Source organism: Lepeophtheirus salmonis, chromosome 3 (assembly GCF_016086655.4).
Source record: "Lepeophtheirus salmonis chromosome 3, UVic_Lsal_1.4, whole genome shotgun sequence".
In the NCBI taxonomy this organism is placed as follows: Eukaryota; Metazoa; Arthropoda; class Copepoda; order Siphonostomatoida; family Caligidae; genus Lepeophtheirus; species Lepeophtheirus salmonis.
In genome coordinates, this window is record NC_052133.2 from 20,882,543 (window position 1) to 20,907,295 (window position 24,753).

General features: G+C 32.4%; 2 protein-coding genes and 1 long non-coding RNA gene across 4 annotated transcripts; 2 read left to right on the top strand and 1 right to left on the bottom strand.

The window, feature by feature from the left end:
• Window positions 1-1,631: 1,631 nt before the first annotated feature.
• LOC121114604 (uncharacterized) lies at window positions 1,632-5,572 on the top strand. The gene is made up of 4 exons (XM_040708618.2): window positions 1,632-2,090; window positions 2,181-3,412; window positions 3,479-4,111; window positions 4,191-5,572. Exons 1-4 carry the CDS (start codon window positions 1,863-1,865, stop codon window positions 5,224-5,226), a joined length of 3,129 nt encoding a protein of 1,042 aa, XP_040564552.1. The 5' UTR covers window positions 1,632-1,862; the 3' UTR covers window positions 5,227-5,572.
• A 9,548-nt stretch (window positions 5,573-15,120) lies between these two features.
• On the bottom strand, window positions 15,121-16,129 carry LOC139904850 (uncharacterized). The gene is made up of 3 exons (XR_011779098.1): window positions 15,539-16,129; window positions 15,346-15,481; window positions 15,121-15,283 (listed from the first exon to the last, which is right to left on the bottom strand). It is a non-coding gene; the product is annotated as an uncharacterized lncRNA (long non-coding RNA).
• A 978-nt stretch (window positions 16,130-17,107) lies between these two features.
• LOC121114605 (BTB/POZ domain-containing protein 6-B) lies at window positions 17,108-18,941 on the top strand. 2 transcript variants are annotated; one of them, XM_040708620.2, is made up of 3 exons: window positions 17,108-17,325; window positions 17,472-18,190; window positions 18,245-18,941. In XM_040708620.2, exons 1-3 carry the CDS (start codon window positions 17,159-17,161, stop codon window positions 18,703-18,705), a joined length of 1,347 nt encoding a protein of 448 aa, XP_040564554.1. In that variant the 5' UTR covers window positions 17,108-17,158; the 3' UTR covers window positions 18,706-18,941. The 2 variants fall into 2 exon arrangements, with proteins under 2 accessions (XP_040564554.1, XP_040564556.1); XM_040708622.2 differs by having other exon boundaries at window positions 17,184-17,342; window positions 17,468-18,190.
• The last annotated feature ends 5,812 nt before the right edge of the window (window positions 18,942-24,753 follow it).

Genomic DNA, 24,753 nt, shown 5'->3' on the forward strand with positions numbered 1-24,753 from the left:
CTCGATCCATCCAAGATACTTAGAGACAAGTATCTCTAAGTATCTTGGATCTATCTAAAGCTTTATATCTATCTTACGTATTTAAAATCGTTTTAACCAACTAGTATTTACGCGTATTCCATGTTCATTTTATAATCTTTAGGTCACATTGTTTTAATACTGTAGATTAATTTGTGTGTGTTATTTTCTTATATGTAAGGAAATCTATTTTTCAGATGGAATATTTCAGTTTCTAGACATCGACATTGAAAATCCCCGTTTAACACTATTAATAGTCGAAGTTTTAATTCGCTGAAATTCCAGTGATTTCATTTTTTCAGTTAGTTGGGGGTGTAGATGAAGTACGCCCAGGTTGTTTTAAATAAAAACAAGGACCACCAGGCAATCCATTGTTTATTTTTCTTTATTCATCATTATTGATTTAATCATTTGAATGGTAGGTATTTCTTTTCATTCCTCAATTTATTTTATTGCATTGTTAAAGTGATTCATTCCTCTTGGGCAAGGTAACATTGGTTGAATAATTGAAAGGCATGATTAATGTGGCTTTTATAAAAATACAATTATTCTCAATAGAACAGGCTCCATTAATGAATTTTTGCTACGTTGGGAACTGTATTTTTTCTTAGTTGGTGAATTATAAATTGAATACATTTGTGATCATTTGATTAATAAAATTGAAACTTCAAGATAATCTCAAATCTTTGAAATGTATTCATTATGTGTGCTTTCATTTTTTCAGACAGATCACATAGTATTTGTATCTAATTATAAGATATTAAACAATGAAATATTATGTAGAACATAGTATTTCTATGATAAAAAGATAAGTTTTGTAATTTTTTAGAAAATCCTATTATTATCCTTTAGTTAAGTCAAACATTTTTTCCCGTTGAGATAAGTGCAGTTATACGTTCTGTACAAGTAGCGATTTTGTACAAGTTGTAACTTGTATATTATAAGCAAATTGTATAGGTTGCAATCAAATAAATAGAGCAATAAGTTTAATGAAATAACGGAATATTCTATGGATGATCTATATATTAGTTGTGTCTATTGACTATTTTAAGTCATATTTCTAAAGTATAAATATTCTGTGACACATTATAAATTTCAAATGCCATGATTTATATTACTCATAAATACATCATACTCAGCTAATTTTAATAGATAAAAAAGGAAATGATAGTATCAATGTATAATTGTTCATTAGAATGACTCATGTTATAATTAAATAATGCATTTAATGACAAAGAAATAAGAACTTGTACAATTTGCTTATACAAGTTGCAACTTGTACAGACATCGCAACGCGGTCACAACATATATATAATAATTGAGCATCTTTTAGATCCGTGGAGATTACTGCTGTTAGTATACTTTAAAACAATTATCATGATCCTTTGACCTATCTATTAAGTATAAAAGGTAAAAAATATCGGTAGAAATATTTTTTTTTTTTACATTGATGATGCAATGACTGAGTTTTTTTGCAGACTCCCGCAAAGATAGTGATTGAAGGCATTTTGATAGGCTGCTCGGTTATTAATGTCACGTTACAAGCATACTTATATTTCTACAATTAAAAAATTATATGGGTTGCAGCTTGCAGAGAAAAGTAATATTACTTTATAATATTAATATCTCCGATGGGTTGGACAAATGACGTCATAAGTAAACTCATAGCATCAGCTGTTTATGTACACATACATATATTTTGTACAATTAATAAATAATATTCCTTCGTTTTATGAAAATATTAAAATTGTAATATAAATAAAATTATATAACTCTTTTTTTTTTTTTTTTTTTTTTTTTGATTGAATGTATTTGAACTTAGTAACCATCCTTTATTAAAAGCCATGGAGTTGGATCTTAAATCTTCCTCCGTTGAAATTGTGGGGGCATTAGTCTCGATAAAGAGCCGGGTGAGCATCGTACCACCCAACAAAAAACTCTTGGAGCTCCTTATTAAGTCCAATATCGTATCTCAATTAGTGTCACTCCTATCTAGACCCAATTCAAAGATTGTAGACCTTTCTTTAAGTATTTTAGCTACTCTTTTGCTCCAGGAAACGCCTCGAAATCAGGTATTAAACATTTATTATGTCAAACAAAGTCTACGATGAATTTGACTATTGTTTTATTTGTCATAATTATGTTTATATTTTATTTCATAGATTCGTAGTTGTAAGGGAATACGCATCGTCCTTGGTATTATTGGAACGATTGGAGAAGAAAGTATTTTATCTCGAGCCTGTAGAGCTTTGGCCAATATGGGCATGAATCCTAAAAATGTCGACGTTATGTTCGATGAAGGAGTTTTACCTCTTCTACTAAAGACTTTATCAGATGTAAGCTGCCCTCGAACCAAACAAGTTATAGTAAGAGCTATAAGGATACTTGGATCATCAAGAAGTAAATATAAGCAGAAAATCGTTCAGGGACAGGGTATTGTATCCGTAAGTGCACTGCTTGACACTAAAGACAAAGAACTTTTAAGAGCTGTAACGCGATGCTTGGCTCATTTCACTCATGGTGGAGATCTCTCTACTGCCACACAGGTTCAAAGCGATTCTGGAAGAGGGTTTCGACGATTAGCGGAATTAGTTAGAAGCAAGGATCCAAAAATTTCTGAGTCAGCTTTATCTTGTTTGATTAATTTATCTCATGTTGAGAGTGTAAGACCCAATTTAGGAAATGCTGGAACTATCTCTGTTTTAGTAGATCGCATTCCAGAGTCTAAAAATACTACAGTATTCTACCAAGGAGTTATAGCTTTGTGTTTATTTTGTCGTGAATCTGTGAACAGAAGGAAATTACGGGACAGTGGTGGTTTGGCCTTTTTCGTTGAAGTTTTGAGAATGGATGATAAATGTAATTTACATAATAGAATTCTGCAGTCCTTACTTCAATTTAACTATGATACCCTTAGCTTAAATATTCTCCAAGATAAGGGGTTGATCCCCACATTGTTAAAACTTCTAAACAAGGATGAAGCTGTAACATCTTTTAAACATTCGTGCGAGGCAGAGATAAGTAAGTCTGAGATTGAAAAATTTGATTCAGACCCTTTGTCGCTATCCATTCATGAAACAATAGAAATGGAAACTTCAGGGACTGAGATCCCTAAAAATAAAACGGAAATAGAAAATGAATCTGAAGAAGATGGAAATGAACAAGAGTTAGATGTTAATGCTTCAAGAATTTATAATAATCTAGTTTCAAATACTAATATGGGGGGTGAAGAACCCGCAAAATTTTCGAATAAACGATCCAATATTACCTTTAGAGTTGATAGTCCTTCCTATCAGGAAGTTCAAAAAGAATTTCAACGTTTTTTAAAAGTGAGGGACAATGTTATTGATTTAGAAGATTCCATTCCTGGAAGTCTTTGTCAATCCCCAGATCGGTAAGAGTATTTTAAATAGTTTTTCGTATTCAGTGCTAAGTATGCATGTGTCATTATTTTTTAAAGTTCTCCATGGTCAACCCCTTCCTCGCGCGGTGGTTATTCTCCAGAAAGTTCATGCTCTGGATATTCCCCTTTGCATGATCCCATGGAAGTCTCTTATTCCACTCCAAAATATTCATCTTATGGTCCCATTTCAGATACTGAAGATGAAGATTCAAATCCAGCTACTATGCCCATTGTGATTTCTTCTCCTGAACAACCCACCAAAGTGTATTCTCCAATAGAAACATTTTCGGAAACTGAAGAGGAAAATGATGAAGATGGTATATCTGAGGATCCTGTTCCCTCGACCTCTTCAGCTAGTCCACCACCTCCGAAGAAAAGGAGAACATCCTTTTCATCTTCTCTAGCTTTGAACATACCTAAAGTTCAAAGTATATTTGACTTACCAACCTCACCCATAAAATTTTCTACCACGCCTGAGGATTCCTCATTTTCTTTTCCAAACAAGGAGGATAAGTATAGTTCTCAGAATCAATTTATCTTTCAAATTTTATCACGCTTGAGTCAAGCAGAAAAACCTCATGATAATATTGTTTCCTTGGAAACAACAACAACATTACTCCGACATCTTTTCACAATGCCTGAAGATCCAGGTGAATCTCGTGTTGCCAGAATATTGCTGAGGCTTTCTAGGTAATAAGTTTGTTTCTCAAGGTACTTAAGTACCTAGATTAGTTTTCATATACTAACACTTACCTATTTATGTTTGCAGAAATTTATATGCTTTTATGTCTTTCGTTTACCAACGGCAGCTACCTTATCTTAGAAGGGCCTTTGATTCTTTTTGTACTCTGGAAGACTCTCCCTGCATCCGTTGCAACAAAATTAAAGGATTTTTAAATTCTTTTTCTACCAACGTATCCCTCCTAGCTGAAACGGGTTATGCAGAAGGTGAAATGTGCCATCATCTATTGAGAGGAAGTGTGCATGAAAAGAGATCAATTGCCATATCGACACCTTTTGTTGCTCGACCTCGTAAATTACTTAGAAACATCCTTATTAATCATGAAGGACTCGAAATCATATTTGACGTATTAGAAACATGTAGTGACTCCTTATCAAATGATTTTTTTTCCCATTCCGTTATGAGCCTCAACGTTTTAGCAAGCCACTTGGGCGTCATCAATCCAAACTTGACCATGGCAAAAATGCGACGAAATCTAAAGAATATTTGTAAGTTTAAACCAGGTGTTGGTGTTATTTTTGTTCTTGATGATGGATCGGAAGTTCACGCCGATCGCTCTGTTTTAACATCAAGTAGTCAAGTATTTGAGGCGATGCTTGTTGGTGCTTTTGTTGAAAGTGGGAAAGAGAAAATAAAACTTCCCCTTACTTCCAAGCACGCATTGGAATGCTTGATTCATCGATTGTATGGCTGTGATTGGAAATGCCCACAGTTTAAGGAAAACATGAGAGTGGAGGTTCTCCTTGAGCTACTCATGGTGAGTGATAAGTATTTAATGGAAGATTTTAGCATCGAGGTTTCAAGAGAAATTATTCGGCGTTGCTATCATGGAGGCAATGATATCATTGATATTTACAAGGGTAGTCTAGTCGTAGACTATCCTGTTCGAGGGCTAGGGATTGACTCCCTCTCAAAGTCAACCATTCAGTACATTTTAGTTGGAACCATGTCGAATATTAAAAGAGTCGAAATATTTTCTACCATTTTATTCTCCGAACTAAAAAATGACTTTATTGACGATGTGAGCAAAATGATTACGTCTAAATTGAATGAAGTTAGATAATCTGTGTATATAGAGAATACACGTCAAATTATTTAATGAAGTTTTTCTTAGGAAATGATAATTAATAATCGCATCTGTTATTTTTATAATCCACTCCAGTGAACCATTTATAAAATATTTAAACCAACCATGATTCACGATTTCATGTCCCTCTAGTCAGTTCACCGTTATTCCATAAATAACCTAATCTAATGATTATAATGTTTTTCCATAAATTCTTAAATTTTTTTTATCAATAATTAGAATTCCTGGACTTTATCCATTTAAACACATTATAATACTATGTTTTTCTTCCTAATTTTATTACTACGTATGAATTAATTGAAATAAAAGAAATATAAAGGGAGTTATGAAAACCATTCAATGTCCTACAGACATTAATTATGGTTGAATCCATTCAAGTTTATTCAGTCTACTTTACTTTCAACTAAATGTTTCAATTCATTTGTCATCGTCGGGGTTTTTATCATAAACAAAGAAATTCATTTTTTTTCAAATATGAGTTTGCTTGACAAAAAATGATTTCATATTCCTAATTAAGTATAAAATAATGGAAAAAACTATAAAGTATCTCGAATTAGATTTTGGGAGGCTTGTGAGCGTTTAGTTTAATTAATTTTTTTAGGATTCAGCATTCATTCATACAAAAGAAATTTGGGTTACAAGCTATATATAAAAGGGTAGGTTGTAGTGAATAATCTCGTAATAGTGTTATCATAATTTTTTTAGGGACAGTCCTAGTTTGGAACAAATTTGGAATTATCCAAACAAATTTTAGTTTCTTTAATAAGTCTTGGTGTGTTAACATCTTCCTCTATAGGAAGATTCATTGTCTATCTTTGTCTTAAATTGATTTAAAAATACATAATAAATTAAATATAATTATAATATTTTCCCTGTACTAATCTAAATGCTACGGACAATGTGCAAAATGCCCGGACAATCTATAAAATTTCTAATAGAGCGGTTAATGGTAATTTAAACTTCATTTACATTGTCAGGTGAAATGATTGTAGGTAATTTGATTATTAAACAATTAATTACAAGCAATTTTGATCATTATGGATATGATTAATATACAATTTTATTTTAATCTATTTGATAATCTAGTGCAGGGCTGTGCAATCTGTGGATCGCAAGCTACATTGCAGTCCGCCTAATGTTTAAGTGTGGCCCACTTTCATTCTTACTTCAAGCTGTATTTTTTTGCAATATTGTCGAAATATCATCAAAACTTGTGGAACTCTCATAATACGTACAAACTTTGAAAATATTTGATGATGTCTTGCATTTTTCTGAGAGTCTAACAGAGTCGCCGGATTAGCTTCTTCAATAAGTTTGGCCTTGAAAAATTAGATTAGGGTTTTTTTTATATTTGGTCAAAAATTAAAATAAATTTGTATTTAATAGTTTTGTTTTATATAGCCATTTTTCAAGAAATTTAATTTAATAGGTTCTACGGGCCATTAAAATATTTCAAGTGTTAATGCGGCTCATTATATTAAAGCGTTAGACATCCCTGATCTACTGCTTTTTCATTAAAATTTATATTGTATTCAGACAATCAAACTATAGTGTGATAAGAAATTGTCACAAGAGACTCCATTTCATTTTGCAAAATATACCTCGGCCAACAGGTGGACAGTTGGTTCCTAAGGTGGATCAAAACCTATCACTATCCTGAGTATCAAGTACCCCTTCGAATATATTATAATACACCCTACCCCGGCTAACGAAAGTGAACCTCTGATCCACAAGAAGGATTAAAATTTATCACCGCACCTATCCTGAGTATCATGGACCTTTCTAATATGATAGGATACGAGTTGTGAAAGCGAACCCCTGGTCCAAAAGGTGTATTCTTCCCACCGCTTCCTTGAGCATCAAGAACCCCTTTCAATATCCTATAATATATCCCAGCTCATGGGTTGTGTAAGTGGTAGAAGCTGGTCGAAAAGGTAGGTCATTAGCCACGGCACCGCTTCCCCGAGCATTTAAGACCCCTTCTTATAGTCTATAATAGACCTAGGCCAATAGATTGTGCAAGTGAACTTGTGCATCGAAATCCCCATCACTAACAATCTTAGGAATTATATGAGAGAGCAAATGGAGACATTCAAGACATTTTTATGATGTGGCCACGTGACAACAAGACAAGTAAGCTGGCTGATGGACAGTGGTTCGTTCAGGATACCAAGAATCTCCGCTTTCACTCTGGTATTGGGCAAACTTCAACCAATCAATGTATGCCCAACCAATAAAGGTCGGACTTAAGGGCTTACATTTAGTGTGATATAACCACGGAGAAGCATCTATTAGAGATATGTGGCCTTAAAGGCCACACTTTTGAACCTTCCGGCGTTGCCATGGCGGAAAATGAAGATGATTGGACATATGTAAAGGGCTCACATTGACAATCTCCTCAAGACAGCTAAGTGCAACAGAGAGGACCTTATCACAAGCAAGAAGAACAAGCAAAAACGATGATGCAACTCTCCTTACGGCAGTTTAAGGAGACTGAGGTAGGACATTGTGTCAAAGTCTAAGTTCCAAGTATCGACTGTGGAAAAACATCGCCAAGCCAAGTTTTGTTAGAAATCCCAGGAGGAACCTCACCAAGATGGCCAAGGATTTCAACATTGATGGAACAATACTGAGATGACCTTGGGATGTATCCCCATAAATTAAAGAGGTAACAGTACCTGTCCAGCGAGGTAGAGGAATATTTTGAAGAACGCTTGGAATGATATCATATCTCCCTATCTTGAAGAACTAACCGCAATGCAGAGAACCAACTCTTATAAGAAACTTAAGAACAATTTTTTACTCTTTGCAGCTAGATAAGTTGAATCTTCTTTAAAAAGACCCTCTATAATTGGTTCATTTATACAAATATTGCAAAAATTGTGTAATAAAATGTTCTGCAAATTACATATACTTTTTTGATAAGTTATGTTATTAATATTTTGTTCAAAATGTATCGTTTTGTGCCCATTTTTTTTTGCATTGCCGTAGAACACCGTCCTTGGCCTCACGAGTGAGTGGTATACGAAGCTCTTGTCGAAAAACAGGATAAATTATTTCCTTGATATCTCCACTTTCTCTTGGGTATTGTGATCTATTTAGCAGAAAACGGATATTATAGACTAAGGACCAAAAATGATGTCTTAAAACAGCTCAATTTAAGAAACCAGTTTGAGCCTTGAAAGGAGTAATTCCTCAGTGCTGATCAAGTTCCCAGAGAGAAGGAAGTTATACATACGGATGTAAATGGACAGGTGGTGCAATTGCAAACAAATAAGTAGTTCATTTGGTGAATGTGTTTATTTTTAGGATATATTAAGTAAAAATATTTATGTCAAAAATTAGGTATTATTAGGTATGTTGAAAACATTTTGAAATTATAAATTTTATTACATTTGATGTTGAAAAATATTTTTAAACAAGTTTTTTTGTTTTCTGAAGAAACTAATAAAATTTATATGAAAAATACAACCGTGTAATTCGAATATTATTATATAGGAAGAACGATTCTAAAAATAAATTTTTACTAGATCAATGCTTGTTGCTGCATTCATCCTGAAACTTAAAATGACCACTCTATTGGAAATTTTATAGATTGCCCGAGTATTTTGCAGATTGGCTGTAACATGTATTCTTGCAAGGGTTATATGGCGTTGCTCGGGCCAATAGGCAGTGTGAAATCATATTGGCAATTGTTAAAGTTATTTGTTTAGACCCCTTAGGCGCGGAGAACATTATAATTTTGCGCCTGCATATTATATAAATTGAATTATTGCACTATGTAACGAAATTCTTGGAACGCCCGCAGAATAAAACCCACATTCATCAATGTTATTTAAGCCATAGAACTTGAATATGACCATTAAAACTTTCAATCCATGAAGGTTAGGCCCTTAAAGCCTTTTTTTTAAATTAAGTTTTTAGGGTGTAACTAAGATTCAGTGCCATCTTTCTCCATGAAAACGATATAACACGTCAAGTGTACACACCCTCACGGCATGACCATCACCGATTTTGATGATTTTTGGTGAGCTGGCTTTTCTAAATGAAATAAGAGAGTATGTGAAATATTATGGTTAAGTGAATTATCTGGGCAGTTCTAGGGCCGCCACAAATTGGGCCTGATGCGTTGGACCTGTGTTGTTTAGAAGGCCATAATTTCGCTCATAGTGACTCGATTTTAAGACAAATTACGTCAAAAGATGCTCAAGAACACAAATTTTAACTTATACTCAATCATAATCTTATTTTAATCAAAAATAAAAGTTTGGGACTCGGGTGCAGCCTTCAAAATAGCACCCTTGCCAAGCAGCAAACCTGATTTTGTTTCAATTTTCGTAAAATATGTATCAGTATATGTTTTCAAACATACCCAAAATTCAGAGTGGGATATTAATGGGATCACTTCCAACAAGAGCATTATTTAGAGTATATAGAGCCGCTTTTGTAGCATTTTGGTATGATTGTTCTATATTTAAACTCGTATTATATATAATATACATATTTTGTGTTGGTTAATAAAATAAAATAGGATTCTTATTTAAGTATAATATAATTGAAAAAATTTATATTTTATAAAATAACAATATGATTGAGTAAATCATTTTCATTTTAAACTTAAATTATATAACAGATTCAACTTTTGACTCCTCTGATTCACTATACAAGCGAACTCTTTGTGATCTGTCTAATTCGGGAATAAATGAATGAAGTTTTTGTGTACCATAAATGGTTTTTGCAAAACCAAACTTTTCTTTTGAAATAGTTTTTTCATTTTTCATAATCTTCTTCTGTGCAAAAATATATCATATTGTCCGTTGCATATTCGAATAAATTATTCAAGACATTAAGACACAACTTCGAGCGGCCCTAGAATGGCCCAGGTGAGTCACAGAACCTTAATATTTCACACACTCTCTTATTTTATATAGAAAAGCCAGTTCACTAAGAATCATCAAAATCGGAGATGATGATGCCTTAAATTGCAAAAAAAGTATGTACACTTGACGTGAATATATTGACCCATATATGAAAATCAAAATAAATAAAAAATTGGTAAACGCATTTAAGTATTTAAAAAAGCAATTATTTATTACGTTATCTTGATTATATTTAATAAAAAATGTATATAACCACCAAAAAATCCAGTAAAATGAAGGACCTAACTTAGATGCTAATATCTTTTTTATTTTTTCTTCAAATGCTTTATATACTGATAGAATAGACCTTATATTTCAATTTTAAAAAAAATTAGCTTTAAAAAAGGTCGATTTTGATTGATTTAAGGTCAATTAAGTTCATAATATTTATTAAAAAAAAATTAAATATAATAAGGTGGTTAGGTTGCGTGAATATAGATTACAATAATATTCCGAGGGAAAAATTAATTACATAAGAGTCTATATAATTACATAATTTATATGTTAAGGGGATTAAAACACTAATATTTAATTATTCACAGTAAGTAAATACTGATCAACTAATTTGAATATGAAGCATCTATTAACTTGTTTTAATCCTGTTACACATAATAATGTTGTCGAAAAAATAACCCTCGGTAACTGGTTCATTTTTGCAAATGTTCTAGAAATTAAAAATACTAGAGAATTACGGAAGTTTATAATTTAATGCCCAAATTGTATTGTTTTGTCACATTTGTTCTTAAAATTGAAAATTAATGTTTGATGAAGAAAGGAGAAAAAAATTGAAAAAATTATTCAGAAAATGACGAATATTTTCTATCTGAGCATAATTGAACAAGATATACTGAGTTAAAAAAAGGGTGTAAAAAAGACATACGAAATTACTTTTTCCCAACCAAATATTTAGGTATATTTATATATAAATCATTTCAAGTATTTAGAGGTAAATATGTAACTTTGGTAGTAAAATATCAACCTATTAATTTTTTCCCCTTTAGCTTTAAATCACTTAACAACAATTAATTAATAATCTTGAAAGGTATTATATATTATACTTCAACTGTACAACCTGAGAGCCGCGGTATATTTCGGGATATAAGGAGGTTTCCTTGATGCTCAGAGAAGCAACTGCGAGACTGCATGTTCGGCGTCTGACCCAGAATAAAGCAATTACTTCCTCATGGCGTGAAAGAGGAGTGTATGTGTATTATAATATCGCGCAACCTTTCCTCCAGAAAGAAACAGAAAAAAGGCCCGAAATAATTTAGTTGTTAGCCAAATAAGTCAATATGTATAATTATTAGCTACACTTTTATTCAAATATTACTATCAAAGGGTACGTTTACTAAAATCTACACTCACCACTTTTTAACATGATAATCTGGATCGTTCAATGTACACCAACGGTCATCACTATACTCATAATTTCCCATAGTCTCATTCTATTCGTGAATTTAGCAGAGGAAACATGCGTGCAGATATCTTCAATGCTCTTGCATCAGAAGAAGCTGCGATTGGGGGGCTTCAAGCTTGAGGACTCCTTCCATCGTTTGTGATTTGTTCGTGTGGCAGGAACTGTAAGGAAGTATTGCCTGCTGTCATCCCTGGTATAAGTGTTCTCGGCCATCTTGCAGGAAAATATATTTAATTAAAAAATAAACTTTTTTTGGAAAAAGTCATATTTCTTTTAAACATTCTATTATGCTCATCTATCATTGTTCGAAATTATCAACGGTTTCTGGTACTGCAGACCAAATCCGCCTTTCTAAACGTACATTTGTAGATTGGTATAATTTTTTGCGTGAAATTTGTAAAAAATATTTTGAAAACCATCCTGTAAATTAGGTGGGCCTGGGTGTGTTGTTGAGATCGACGAGTCCTAGTTCGAAAAGACGAAGTATCATAGAGATAGGCACCAAGTAGGGGATTTTTTTTTTTTTTTTGGGGGGTGATAGAGACCGTGGGGATTGTTCCATGGTTGAGGTTGAAGACCGAACAGTGGCTACTCTATTGCCACTCATCGCATTGTACGTCGAATCCGGAACTACTGTCATTTGACTATTCAGTCTTTGTGGAGTCGAGCCAAGCATAAGCTAGGTGTTTTCAACACTTCAAGAGATCTCTTATATCCCAGAGTATAAGGGGGGGGAAGAAATTCTCAAATTCAATTTCTTTTTGGAGGAATTTTGCGTAATACAATAAAGATAACGACGTAAGAAAAGTTTATTTGCAAGAATTACTTCGATGTCAATTCTCCATTCTACTCTGAGTCCAACAAGGACCTATAATAATAACTCTGCCAAAATTCCTCAAGATTACAGTCTATCTTTTAAGAGCAACCAGGTATGTTCATTCAGGTTTGGAATATAATTAAATCTATTTAGGAAAGGATATTCACTGCTAAGGAAGTAAATAATATTCTGTAACGCGCTAGTGAATACTGTATAACTAGCAGTGTTGGGGTTCGGTCTGAATATCCTAGGCCGGTCTGAGACCGTATATTTTTTTGTTGGACCAAATTATTTCAGTCCAACAAGATCAGTCCGGACCGGTCTCATATAAAAATTCGGTTTAAAGTAAAGGTTTGGTCTTGATCGGTCCAAAGGAAATATTCAGTTTAGTTCGGTCCCAAAAAAATTGGTCTAGACCGATTATACAGATAAATTGTTTATAACATGACGTCATATGTTTTTCAAGTACAATGACGTTATAAGAAGTTTAAACAGAGATTGTTCGGATTAATTTTGACCCCGCCGTCTCTTATATTGTTATGTATTGTCTTTTATTTAGTTTTAAATCATGACGTAGGGATTTGTTTTAAATAGATAGGTAGGTACCTTGTGTTTTACGAATTTGTATATTTTAATACTCAAATGTATGTACGTCCTTTTAAATGTAATCCCTTACAGAATATATGTTTTAGTGTATGATAGTACCCCCAATCCAAAGGTGTTCTTATTAACTTTACTCCGGTCCGTTGCTTCCGTCTGTAAGTGGTGTTCGCGGAACATTACATATATGTGTAGAGTGTTTATTTTATAACTTATCGCGTACTTTTGAGATTTTTGTGAAAAAATTAATGACAGTTGATGTTGAAAAAAAAATTGTCTCGCATAATATATGAGACAGAAAAAAGGCGGCCCATAAATTGAGACCGAAAAAAAAACGGTCCATAAGTTGAGACTGAATCAAAATCGGTATGCAAAGCAAGATCGACAAAAATCGGTCCACCGTCTGAGACCGCGGCCTGGACCGATAAATCGGTCGAGAAATATCACTTAAGACAGAACCAAAAAAAAAATATATATCGGTGCTGGACCGAGTCTCAACACGAATACTTGGAGTTCTCTCTTTAAGAATTAAAGTATAATGATAAGAAAGGTTGAGAAATACAATAAAGGTAATAATACTCTAAGGCCTTGTTTCTCAGACTTTTTATTTAGTAAGGGGACAATACTCAAATGCATAAAATTTCAAGGTACCCCAGTCTAAAATATTATTAAAAATGAAACACCATAGACTAAATGCAAATGTCCTGTTTATTTCTGTAATGAACAGAGCATAATACTAACTGTTAATGATAGGATCGTTTGTTATTATTAATTTGTTTCACTTTCTGTGTATAGCTACTATTAAAATTTCTAATTAATATTTTTCGTTATTAATCGTTTTTTATTATACCCATACTTCCATAATATCACAAATATAAGTTATAAGTCTTTAATTTATAAATTTACTAGTAATTAATTTAAAAAAAACAACAACAACATTTATTACTACACTTCATATAAAAAATACAATCAGTACGGGCACATGTAAAAATTACATTAACTGTTGGTGCCCTTGCAAGAGTTTGCCGGATTAGGTATCCTACTGCAGTCCGTCCTGAAGGTGTTCTAGGGATGGTGTATTGTTTAGCCAGCCCCCGATATCAGACTTGATTAAAAAACTGGAGAGGCTGTAGACGGAATGTCTAAATTTACTAGTAATCTACTGCTACGGGTTAAGTGATAATCATAAGTTTTTGACTACTCATTGTATGACATATCATATTAGCGACTTTTATTAGTATTTGTTCATATATCTATAACATAGAAATTTGGAAGTTTTTTCATGATTTTCAAAAAGTAAATGGGGTAGTCCCTAATTTGAAAATTTCGACAACTTTTTACAATATTAAATCTTCTAGTGTAATTTGAAATATTGAAGATTATCTTTTCTATACCACATTGGTAAAGTTGATAATATTGTAGAGAAAAACGCGTGTAAGGAGAAGGGGGGAAAAATACATATGGTATCACTGTTTAAAATACTGATGTGATTATTAAAGTTGATAATATTGTAGAGAAAAACGCGTGCAAGGAGAAGGGGGGGAAAAATATATATGGTATCATTGTTTAAAATACTGATGTGATTATCATTTGCCTGCTATATTATGATTTTTGAGGGTATAACGAAAGTATTTATTAGCAAAATGTTTAATGAAGATATACTACGTATAATTAATTGACTTTGACGTTTTTTATCCGTTACAGTAGATTTGAAAACGTCGCACTCCATGAAATTGTAATTCATTATGAACCTTATTCTCAGAATAATAGCTAATGAAACGACAAAGTAGAGTATTTCGAAATATATTTAATGTTCCAAGTTTAAAAAGGAAGGCTTTAATTAAATATAATCTACATACTAAAAAATATACCATCATACATTTATGTTAAATATTCAAAATTAAACAATTGGAATCATATAAGTAACAACAAATAATTGTTAATAATAAAGTAAATGTCAAAATCATAAAATTAGACAATAAATATACAAATAAATAAAATGTTAGAAATAAAGCGATCTTAAAGATTTAGAGCAAAAGCTAATTATGTAGTAATGTCCGGCGATATTACTCCTTATTAAGAGCATCAAAAAAGATCCCCCCCCCGTTATTTATGATTATATAACAACATACTATTATGATGAAGGATATACGTAATAACTAATTATAATGCTACACCCAATGTAACTACCCCCGTTGTTGTGACCATTTAAACAGTTGTATTTGCCTTTTATGAGTTTTCTGAACACCATTTCTTGGAGCCTATATACCATAGCTAACCCTTAAGTGATAAAAAAGTAATATTTATTGACTATGTAATATTGGAAAACCTAATGATCATACCCAAGTCTTTAAGCGAAGAAAATAGTATCAGACAAACTAGTTTCAAACCATCCAAAGCTACTAACCCCGTTGTTGTGACCATTTAAGCAGCTGTTTTTGCCATTTAATGAGTTGTGTATCATAATTTTTGATATGTCTAGCAAAAATAGAATCATATTTTATGGTTAGATTTAAAAAAAAATTGAAAACTGACTGTGAGATAGTACAAAATTCAGAGTTCCATATCGATATTAGTAAATACTTTTTACTGATAACTTGATCGTCATTTGTTGTGGATGGCTAAAAACATTTTTATATGTATTTCTATAAATGACATCAGTACCAACATCCTCCATTAATTTAATGATGGTTCCTTGGGAAGGGATAGGTTTACCTGTGTGTTTCTCCATAAATTTTTTGAACATAGATGATTAGCAATGGATAAGGGTATATACATGCAATAAGCATCTTTGTGAGATCAGAGTTAAAGTTTGACTTGATGTATTCATCATAAACTTGATTTTTTATATGAATATCCATGCTCTTGATATGAGATGAGGATAATGATTGGCGTGTAATTCTAGACAGGGGACTAAAGGCACATTTATATCGACATATCCGACAAACCATCTGATCCTCATCCGGTAAGTATTTTCCAAATTCCTGGGCCTCCATTTTCATAAATCCAGACAGAAAGCGACGTCATTTTAGGCATTTTATTCAGTTCTCTATCGACTATCCCCATCTAATAATTATATTAATATTGAATAATAAAGGCGGGAATGATAACGTTCTTGATTGATAGAAGAAGATGTCTATTATTTAATCAATGATGCCATGCGTATTTATTCTTTTCTCCTGGCACGCTTTTCTATTCTTACCAAAATTATCACCCTTACACATTCGTCATATTATGTATGTCCTCCAAAACCGTAACTTTTAATAAATAGTACCATTTTTGCTCCCGCTTTTTACACACACTCGCTCAATGCTCAGCTCTAGTTATTATATTATTTCTATGAATAAATAGCCAAAATTTCTTCATATAAATAATAAAATGGCCAATATATATACTATATAAGCAACAAGGGATTTACAAGAAATTGTATTCCTGTCCTTTTGGAAACGGAGCATAAATATATAATAACTTATTAATTTGAGTATTTATGAAAAAGAATACATTATGAATTAGCCATGACGTATCAAGGGAGCAGAGGGAATCGACAGCTAACAAAAAAATACATAGGGTGTTTTTGTGTTAGCGAGGTACCCCCGTGTTCTCCTTCCTCCATTGTCACAGCTGATTGTAAAAACATTCTTCTAATTGCTAGGGTTACCATCTTATTTTTTATCTTTTCTTGTGGACATACTGAAAATCCTCAAGGATTTTCAATCCTAGACGTAATTGCTGAGAAAAATCACTATAAACTATAGTACCTCTTGCTCGCTGAATTTTCGAAATAGATATTAAGTAATTAATAAGAACATTTATATTTTGCTGTTACATACATATAATTTTTTTTAAATGTATGCACACGAAGATTTTGTCCAATTGTCACAGCCCTAACGATGAATGACCGTAGGAAAGTCTCATATATTGAACTATTGTTCAATGATTGGGTCTAAGACGCATAGACATCTTTCTTTATCATGCCGATTTCCAGCATTAATATTTATTTATTCATCACTTTTTTATAATATTTGATAACATATAATTTCTAATCATTTTTTTGATAAGCTCTACTTATCTTTGGCTTTATCTATTAGGAAGGATTTTTAATTGAGTGATAAATGTAATAATTCATAGTTTATCGAAAATCCATCGGAAGTAGTCATGGCGGGAATAAAAGAATTATGTGACTCAGATAATTCAGATTGGCAAACGGAAAAAAAAAATTTGAATGAAAAATGTGAATTTATCTATTTAAACCCATTAATGTCGGATGTGACGTTTGAAGTGGGATCCAATGGAAAGAAGAAAATAAATCCACTTTCAAAATTATAATGATATCTCATTAGTAATTGATTTTGTCTCATTTTTAAATTGAAACTTTGATGATGATTAAATTTAATGGCTTCCTTATTATCTAATGTGGTATCATTGTGATTTATGAACTGTATTCTATATACTATAATCCTTCAGATACGAAGACAATTACAGCACACAAATTGATACTTAGCATGGGAAGTCCAGTCTTTTTTACCATGTTTAATGGGGGCTTTATGGAGTCAGAAAAGAAAGAAAACAAGATTGAAGTCTTGGATGTGGAGCCAGAAGACTTTAAGAGTCTTTTGGGATATCTTTATTTGGACAAGATTACCTTGAATGAGAACAACGTTGCGGCACTTTTGTACTGCTCTCATAAGTACATGATACCACTTCTAACCAAGAGGTGTAGTGCATATTTACTTAGCATCGTCAAACCAAGTAATGCCATCTACTTGATGAGCCAAACTCGATTCTTTGATTTGCCTGTTTTTCGAGATAAGTGCTGGGAAGTTATTGTAAGGGATTCAAAGTCTGCTTTTGAATCTGAGTCCTTTGCAAAAATTGATTTTGAGACTCTGCTGGATGTTCTGAGAAATAAAGATCTCAATTATCCTCAGATTGTTGCTTTTAATGCAGCTATTCTATGGGCAACTGCTCAATTAAAACTCAAATTGACGGAAAAATATGAAAAAAATCCGCGGATCCTTGGACCTAAGATAAGATCATTACTTGGAAGAGCTATTGATCATATATGTTTTAGTAAAATGAGTTCGGAAGAAATGTGTGACATAGTTGTTCCTTCTGGTATCTTGAGCGCTGATGAAATTGTCTGTATATTTGTGAAAATCACTTCTTCTAATAAGACTCTTGAGAAAAGTAAGTTGAAGGGATTTTTAAATAATTTAAATAAATCTTCTTTCTTTCAAAAAGATCCAAAAAATATCAAAGTTCCATTCGAATCCCAATCTTGGAAGTTAAATAAGTATACTCTATTCAATGGAAGTCATATCAACAGTGGTGCATACTCTTTTTTCTCAGCCCTTGGCTTTAAAGTGCATAGAACTGTGAAAATAATTGGTCTTACTGTCCTCTCAGGACAACCAAGAGATGTCCTACACATTAATATAAAAAAGAATGGGACTTGTTGTGGTAAAGCTTTGCTTGTTTGCAATGATGAAACCCCACAACAGGTTTACATCAAGTTCACAAATGAAATCATTCTTGAACGGGACGTGGAATACAAGGCAACAGCTGGTTGTTCGTTCAACAAATTTAACTACTATGTAAAGAACGAAGAACCCTATTTTTCACCTATATTTTCTATAACAGCCTTGCCTCAAAATTATAATTATATTACAGATATACATTATTTGGCTTTTCGTAATTCGTAAAATAAGTGAAAATCTTAAAAATTATTTTTCTTAAATATCAAAAATTAGAATTATGATATGTAAATTCCGAGAGTTGAAAAATTTATTCAATATTTAAATATTTTAAAAAGTGGATTCGACTCATAGGTCCTTATTTACCGCAAAATATTTGTGTTTTCTTATAAACTTTACTTTGATTTTCTTCAAAGAATACAAACTTGTTAAAGTATTTATGAAAAAAAACGTGACCCGTAATTCAATTCCCAGTAAATTTATTCCTTGTAAAATTCATCCTCGGGCATTTCATTCCCGCATTGAAGAGGGATATTTAGTGACGTCATGCAGTTTTTTTTTTGTAGAGGGAGGGCTGGAAGTGGGAGGTCGGCACTAGAAATGAGTGTTTGATGACTAGTGATGGAATGGAGACCAAAATAAATGATTTATGGTGCTTATGGATTAAAAATGACGTTATGATAAATCTTTAATAGTGAGTAGGAATGGAATCCCAATCTGCAAATATTATTCAAACCTTGGGAAATAGAAGAAAATCACGTCATTACTTCTCTTCCTCTTATCGAAAAATCCAGTGTAGAATGGGTAGGTAAAAAAAAATCAATATGGTAACCCTGACAATTTGAAGAATGTTTTGGATAAAGGACTTTAGTCAAAGAGTGGACCACCGACCTATATAATACCTGGATAATCAATAGGCAAAGAAAAGGAGAGGCAACCGTCAGTTGTCGGCAGCCATCTTAGGTACCTATAATTTGTATATGAAAATATACAGGAGACTTATCTCTCACTTCGAAAATTGGAGGCACAACGATATTCTCGAAGCTGTACAAGGCAAAAGATAAGGATAAGATTCAAGTTCTTCTCCTTGCCCTTTTAATCCAAATTTATTTATGTAGTATGTCGTCTATGCCTTTAATTGGAATCCTTCTTTCAGTTAAAGCTTCACTTTCAACGGTCAGCGTCTACACTCACTTACATTTTGCTCAGTGACCTAATCCTTCTCATTGATAGCAAATGTTATACAATAAAGTCAGTGTTCTTTGAGAAGCCATGTTGCATCAGAAAGGACAATACACTAGAATAATTTTATTACAACAACCTTTGCTACTATTTATTTGTAGAAAATACAAATATAATATACAAATGATATTTAAGACCTTTGAATCATTGATTCCTAAAAAGGATCTGTTTCGAAAGAGACTTTCTTAAAAAATCTTTTTTTAAATGCTCAGAACTGAGGCTGGCTTCATGATGAAGCCTAATTTTAGAGTATGTCAAGATAATACGTTTATGTAATTTAAGGATACAGTTATTTAATGGTAAGCTGTAAAGACTATGAGATTCAAGTTATAGTATAGTCTCACTAAGTGAAAAGACTGTGTAAATAAAAGAGGAAAGGAGTGAGGTAGATTATGGATCCAGGTACCCTACTAAGCTTTTTGGGGCCCTATATTATGATAACTATAATATTTCTTAAGCCAAGATTTCCCAAACTTTACTTTATCAAGGCCCACTACACTAATACATTTTTAACTGATATAACGAGGAACCACGTGATCAATTGCTGAAAATTTTACTGGTGCACATAAACTATTTTTTTCTTCGCTAGAGGTACTATTTAGTTATTATTTGGAGATATAGTTAGGAGCTATGATGTTATCTAATATATTTTACTTCTTAGAAGATATCCATTTGAAGTCCGAAATTTATATAATATGGAGTTTTGTTAACCCAATAATTTTTTTATTCTAGTTCAAAGATTAGAACGTTTATTCTGCGTTATTTTTCCATATATAATTAATGTAAAAATATATATTTTATATTAAACTATGGAGTCCAAGTTCCAACTCTGACAATCATAAATGTATAATTGAAAACTCTGGCCACTTCTCTTTGGCAGAAAAAATCCAAAAAAGGATAAATCACAGAATAAAATAATTTCTTCTTTGCCCAGAGCAATTTTAAAGTGTGAGCTAGGCGTGCTTCATTAATCAATCTCTTTATGACATTTCAGCCTACGTCAGTAGTAAGAAAAATGACACGGTGACGTCAGGATGAAAAGTGACATCCTGCAAAACAGTTCTAAAACGCTGCACCATTGTATTTCTCTTAGGTCGCGTTTTGCTACTTGGTTTAAAGTTTTAGAGCGGACTGATGCTCTGTTTTTCAAAAAAAAATTAGAACTCTTTATTTTGCCATTTCATACCTCGTTGACCTTTAGTGCATCTCACAACTTTTTTTCAAAAAAGAATCTACAAAAAAAAAATCCAAAATTAGTGTCTCATTGTTAATCAATACTTTCCAACTATGGAATTGCTATTACTAATTGCTAAGGGATTATATTTTATTTGGGAATCAGAGCACTGATATGTAGCGATTTAAATCTTTTGAATTGTTTAGTTGACCTGTTTATTGGAATTGATAGTCCAAAGAGTGACTTTTCTTTTCCTTAGGAGTTTTCATTATTATTTAATTCCTGGAACTTCCTTTCCTAATTAGATTTAATTAGATTCCAAACCTCATTGAACATTCGAGTGTGCTCATAAAAGCCACCGAGTAACACTAAGGATTTATTGCAGAGTCCTTTTGGATTCAGAGTAGAGTGGGGGGATCGACGTCGAAGTAATTCTGGCCAATCTCCTTATTTGTTTTCCCTTCTCCTCTCTGTATCACAGCTGATTGTACTTGCTTTCCTCTCGAACATTCTTCAAATTGTCAGGGTTACCGTGTGTTATCTCAGGTTTCTTTTTTTATATCCCCATTATAGACACGGTTTTCATTATTAAAATAGCCAACTACAACAAAATACAATGTATTTTTTTTTTTAACTGGCCTAAAAGTGTCAAACATAATTGGAGATAATACACAAAATTGCCCGGAGTAATTAGGCGTCAACAAACAGACAAACTTTGTTTCAATGTTATTTATAGAATATAACTCTGTGTTACTGTCTGTTTTCCATGAGCAGCCTGACACGTAGCTACTCAATACTTGAAAGTTCTCTCATTCACTATAACATTATAATAATATGCAAAAAAAATAAATAAGGGCTGACCCCTGCATTTATTATTGTTATTTAAGCTGTAGAACACAAATATGACCATTAAAACTTTCTATTTCAAAAGATTTGTCCTTTAAAGCATTTTTATAAAATTCACGTTTCTAGGGCAGAACTACAATTCCTTGCCACATTTCGACATGAAAGAACTATATAGATGAAAATCAAAGTAACTAACAAATTGATACAAACATTTTAGCATTTGAAAAATGACTTATTAATTACTTTATCTTGATTAGCATGAATATAAAATGAGTATAATCGAGTAAAATGAAGGACCTTACATAAAAGCCAATATATTTTTTATTTTTCATTCAAGTACTTTATATCCTAGCTGAAGTTATAGAATAGACATAATATTTCAATCTAAAAAAAAATTGCAGTTAAAAAAGGTCCATTTTGATTGATTTTTAGTTCATATAGTTTTTAATATTGATTAAATCATCCTATCTGATTTTTTTAAAAAATATTTCACTTTATAATTGTCATAAAATAATCCTGAGTCGTAATGTCGAAGTTGAATTGAATTTGTGTGAGGAAATATTATGTTGAATTGGCTCAAGTTCCACTTTTAAAAATAAAATGCAATGCATAAGTATATATATAAAAAAAGAAGATCATTATAATATCTTAGGAAACTTTATTGTTCCAAGATGGATAACTAATCCCAGACCTGATCCGAGTACATACACAAGATGCATATAACTAAGGAATATAAATACAACAAAATGAAAAAGATAATCACATTTCTCAACATCAAGTTATAATCGACAAGGATTCATTGCACATGAGCACTAATCAGTCTTGTGTAATATCTAGACCAGGTCTCATCAACTTTACTTAAATTTAAGGCGTCTTAAATGTATCAAAGTCATATGTTGAATTTAAGTCACGTAACGGTATACACTAAGCGGGGAAACGACAAACTCCTCATGAATATTTGTACAAGCTAGGGGGAATATATACACTTTTTTTTGTCTGCTTGGGGTGTTGGATATACTTGAATATTACTTTATGATTGGCTTTGTAACCTAAATTAATTTATTCCATGATTAACTGAATTAACATGTTGAATTCCGTAAAAGGGAACAAAAAGTTGCATCCATGTAATAAAAACGATATTTTAGATAGGAAAAAGATACTCAGGTGATCATTGAACTCTGAACACTTTGGAATTCAATAATTAATGAAAGTTGAGAATGAAATTCGATATATTAAGACATAAGTAACGATTAGTTACGAAGTAAAACCAATCTGAGCTGTTTAGCTTACAAACAAATCGAGAAAAGGACACTTGAACGTGGTCGCTGAAGTTCCATTCAAACACTCAAAGCCGATGGGCGTCTCTAGGACCACCGTCTACGGCGTCAGCAAGTCCAAACGTTGGAGAGGAAGAACGGCTCTGTCAAAAAAGACCAAACTGTACCCGAAGGAGTTAAAGAAAACAAACCAGGACAGTCCCCTCAAGTGTATGAGGGCCCATGAAAGAGATCTCGGGGTTCACACCAGACTGTCCAGATAGCCATAAAAAAAGTGGGTGGAAAGATCATTGTTTGGGCGGAGCAGCCACTTTTGACATCTTCTCCGTTGTAAGACTCTTTTGAATGAGTCTTTTCAGTTCTTTTTTTTGACACAAACACCAAAAACCTCAAACCCATTGTCAGTCAGCACCGGCAGGCCATGACAGAGGACTAAATCCGTAGCAGGAGTCATGCCTTCCACCGCCTGGAACCCATAATTGCCACTAACGGTTACTGCATTAATGATGAAGAGATTTCAGACCCACCTCTATTTATAGTATTAATTTTGTTGAAATTTTATTGTTAATTAATACATTTGACCAGTTAAAGTTTAAAATTCAATGTGCTCAGATTTTGATGAACCACTCGGTAAGAACGAGACAGAATCTACTTAAGTTAAAAGTCACCTTTTGTCTCTTTGTTTTAAAGATTTAGTGCAACTGGGCCTTAGAGTTGTAAATTATAATCATTTTCCTGCATTCGAATTTTTGTAGTTGACACAACGGAATGGTCCCAAGGGACATCATTTTAAGGACTTAGTCGTGGAGGACCATAATGTGTAGAAATGTAAATTCTAAGCGTTTCTTTGTGTGTATAATTTTTTTTATTTGCCAATCTGAATCATGTTTCATATTTTTCAAAACTGTTTTCATTATTCTTTAATTCTTGAAAGTCTGCTCATGAAAGACTGAGTGTAATACCGAGGGTTTTGTCGAGAGCTATAGACATAATTCCTTTTTTGGTTCAGATTAGAGTTTAGAATGGACATTGTAGCAATCCCATGCCCTGTTTTTGAAATATTTAGAGTAGAATTGGCATTTATTTCCCTCTTTTCGCCTAATCATATGAAACGTCATGATAGCTAAGACGTTCTCCTCCAAACATTCTTAAAATTGTCAAGGCTACCATTTCAATTTTCGGCATGTTTTGATTAAATACGGAAAGTACTTTTTATTTATTTTTCACTAATAATATTACTTAATTGCTAGGGTTGGATTCGAGTTATAGCTTTCGAGTACGAGTAATTGAATATTGAGATGAGTAGAGTTCGAGTCCGAGTAAAGACATCAGGGTATGATTTTTTTATTTTATTAAAGTGATAAAATCTAAATTCAACAATTAAGTCAGTTTAAATACCTTCAAAAGCAGTGCATTAATTATCAATCAACTAAAGAAGGTAATTTAAAAAAAAAAATATTTATATGATATAAATTTTTTTCAAAAAGCTGTACCTATATCATCACAACAAAGAATGGATTGAATTAATTTAGTTTGCCATGTATAATTACCAAAATTTCAGTCTCATCACTACAAATTATAAATAGGTGTAATAAAAATTAATCCCTTATTTTTCAAATAGATGGCTTTATTAATGTGTATCTTTCGATATATAAGTGCAATCGGTTTAAGCTAGATTGTGTAAGAGAGATAAGATATCGTACTATAAAAACTTCCTAGTTTTCTAATTGTTTGACT

Excerpts from the sequence above, each read along its gene's own strand:
- LOC121114604 (XM_040708618.2), top strand. The coding sequence starts at position 1,863 with ATGGAGTTGGATCTTAAATCTTCCTCCGTTGAAATTGTGGGGGCATTA. Across the intron at positions 2,091-2,180 it reads AGGAAACGCCTCGAAATCAG|ATTCGTAGTTGTAAGGGAAT; the intron begins GTATTAAACATT and ends TTTATTTCATAG. Across the intron at positions 3,413-3,478 it reads CTTTGTCAATCCCCAGATCG|TTCTCCATGGTCAACCCCTT; the intron begins GTAAGAGTATTT and ends TATTTTTTAAAG.
- LOC121114605 (XM_040708620.2), top strand. The coding sequence starts at position 17,159 with ATGGCGGGAATAAAAGAATTATGTGACTCAGATAATTCAGATTGGCAA. Across the intron at positions 17,326-17,471 it reads ATAAATCCACTTTCAAAATT|GAAGACAATTACAGCACACA; the intron begins ATAATGATATCT and ends TCCTTCAGATAC. Across the intron at positions 18,191-18,244 it reads TAATAAGACTCTTGAGAAAA|ATCCAAAAAATATCAAAGTT; the intron begins GTAAGTTGAAGG and ends TCTTTCAAAAAG.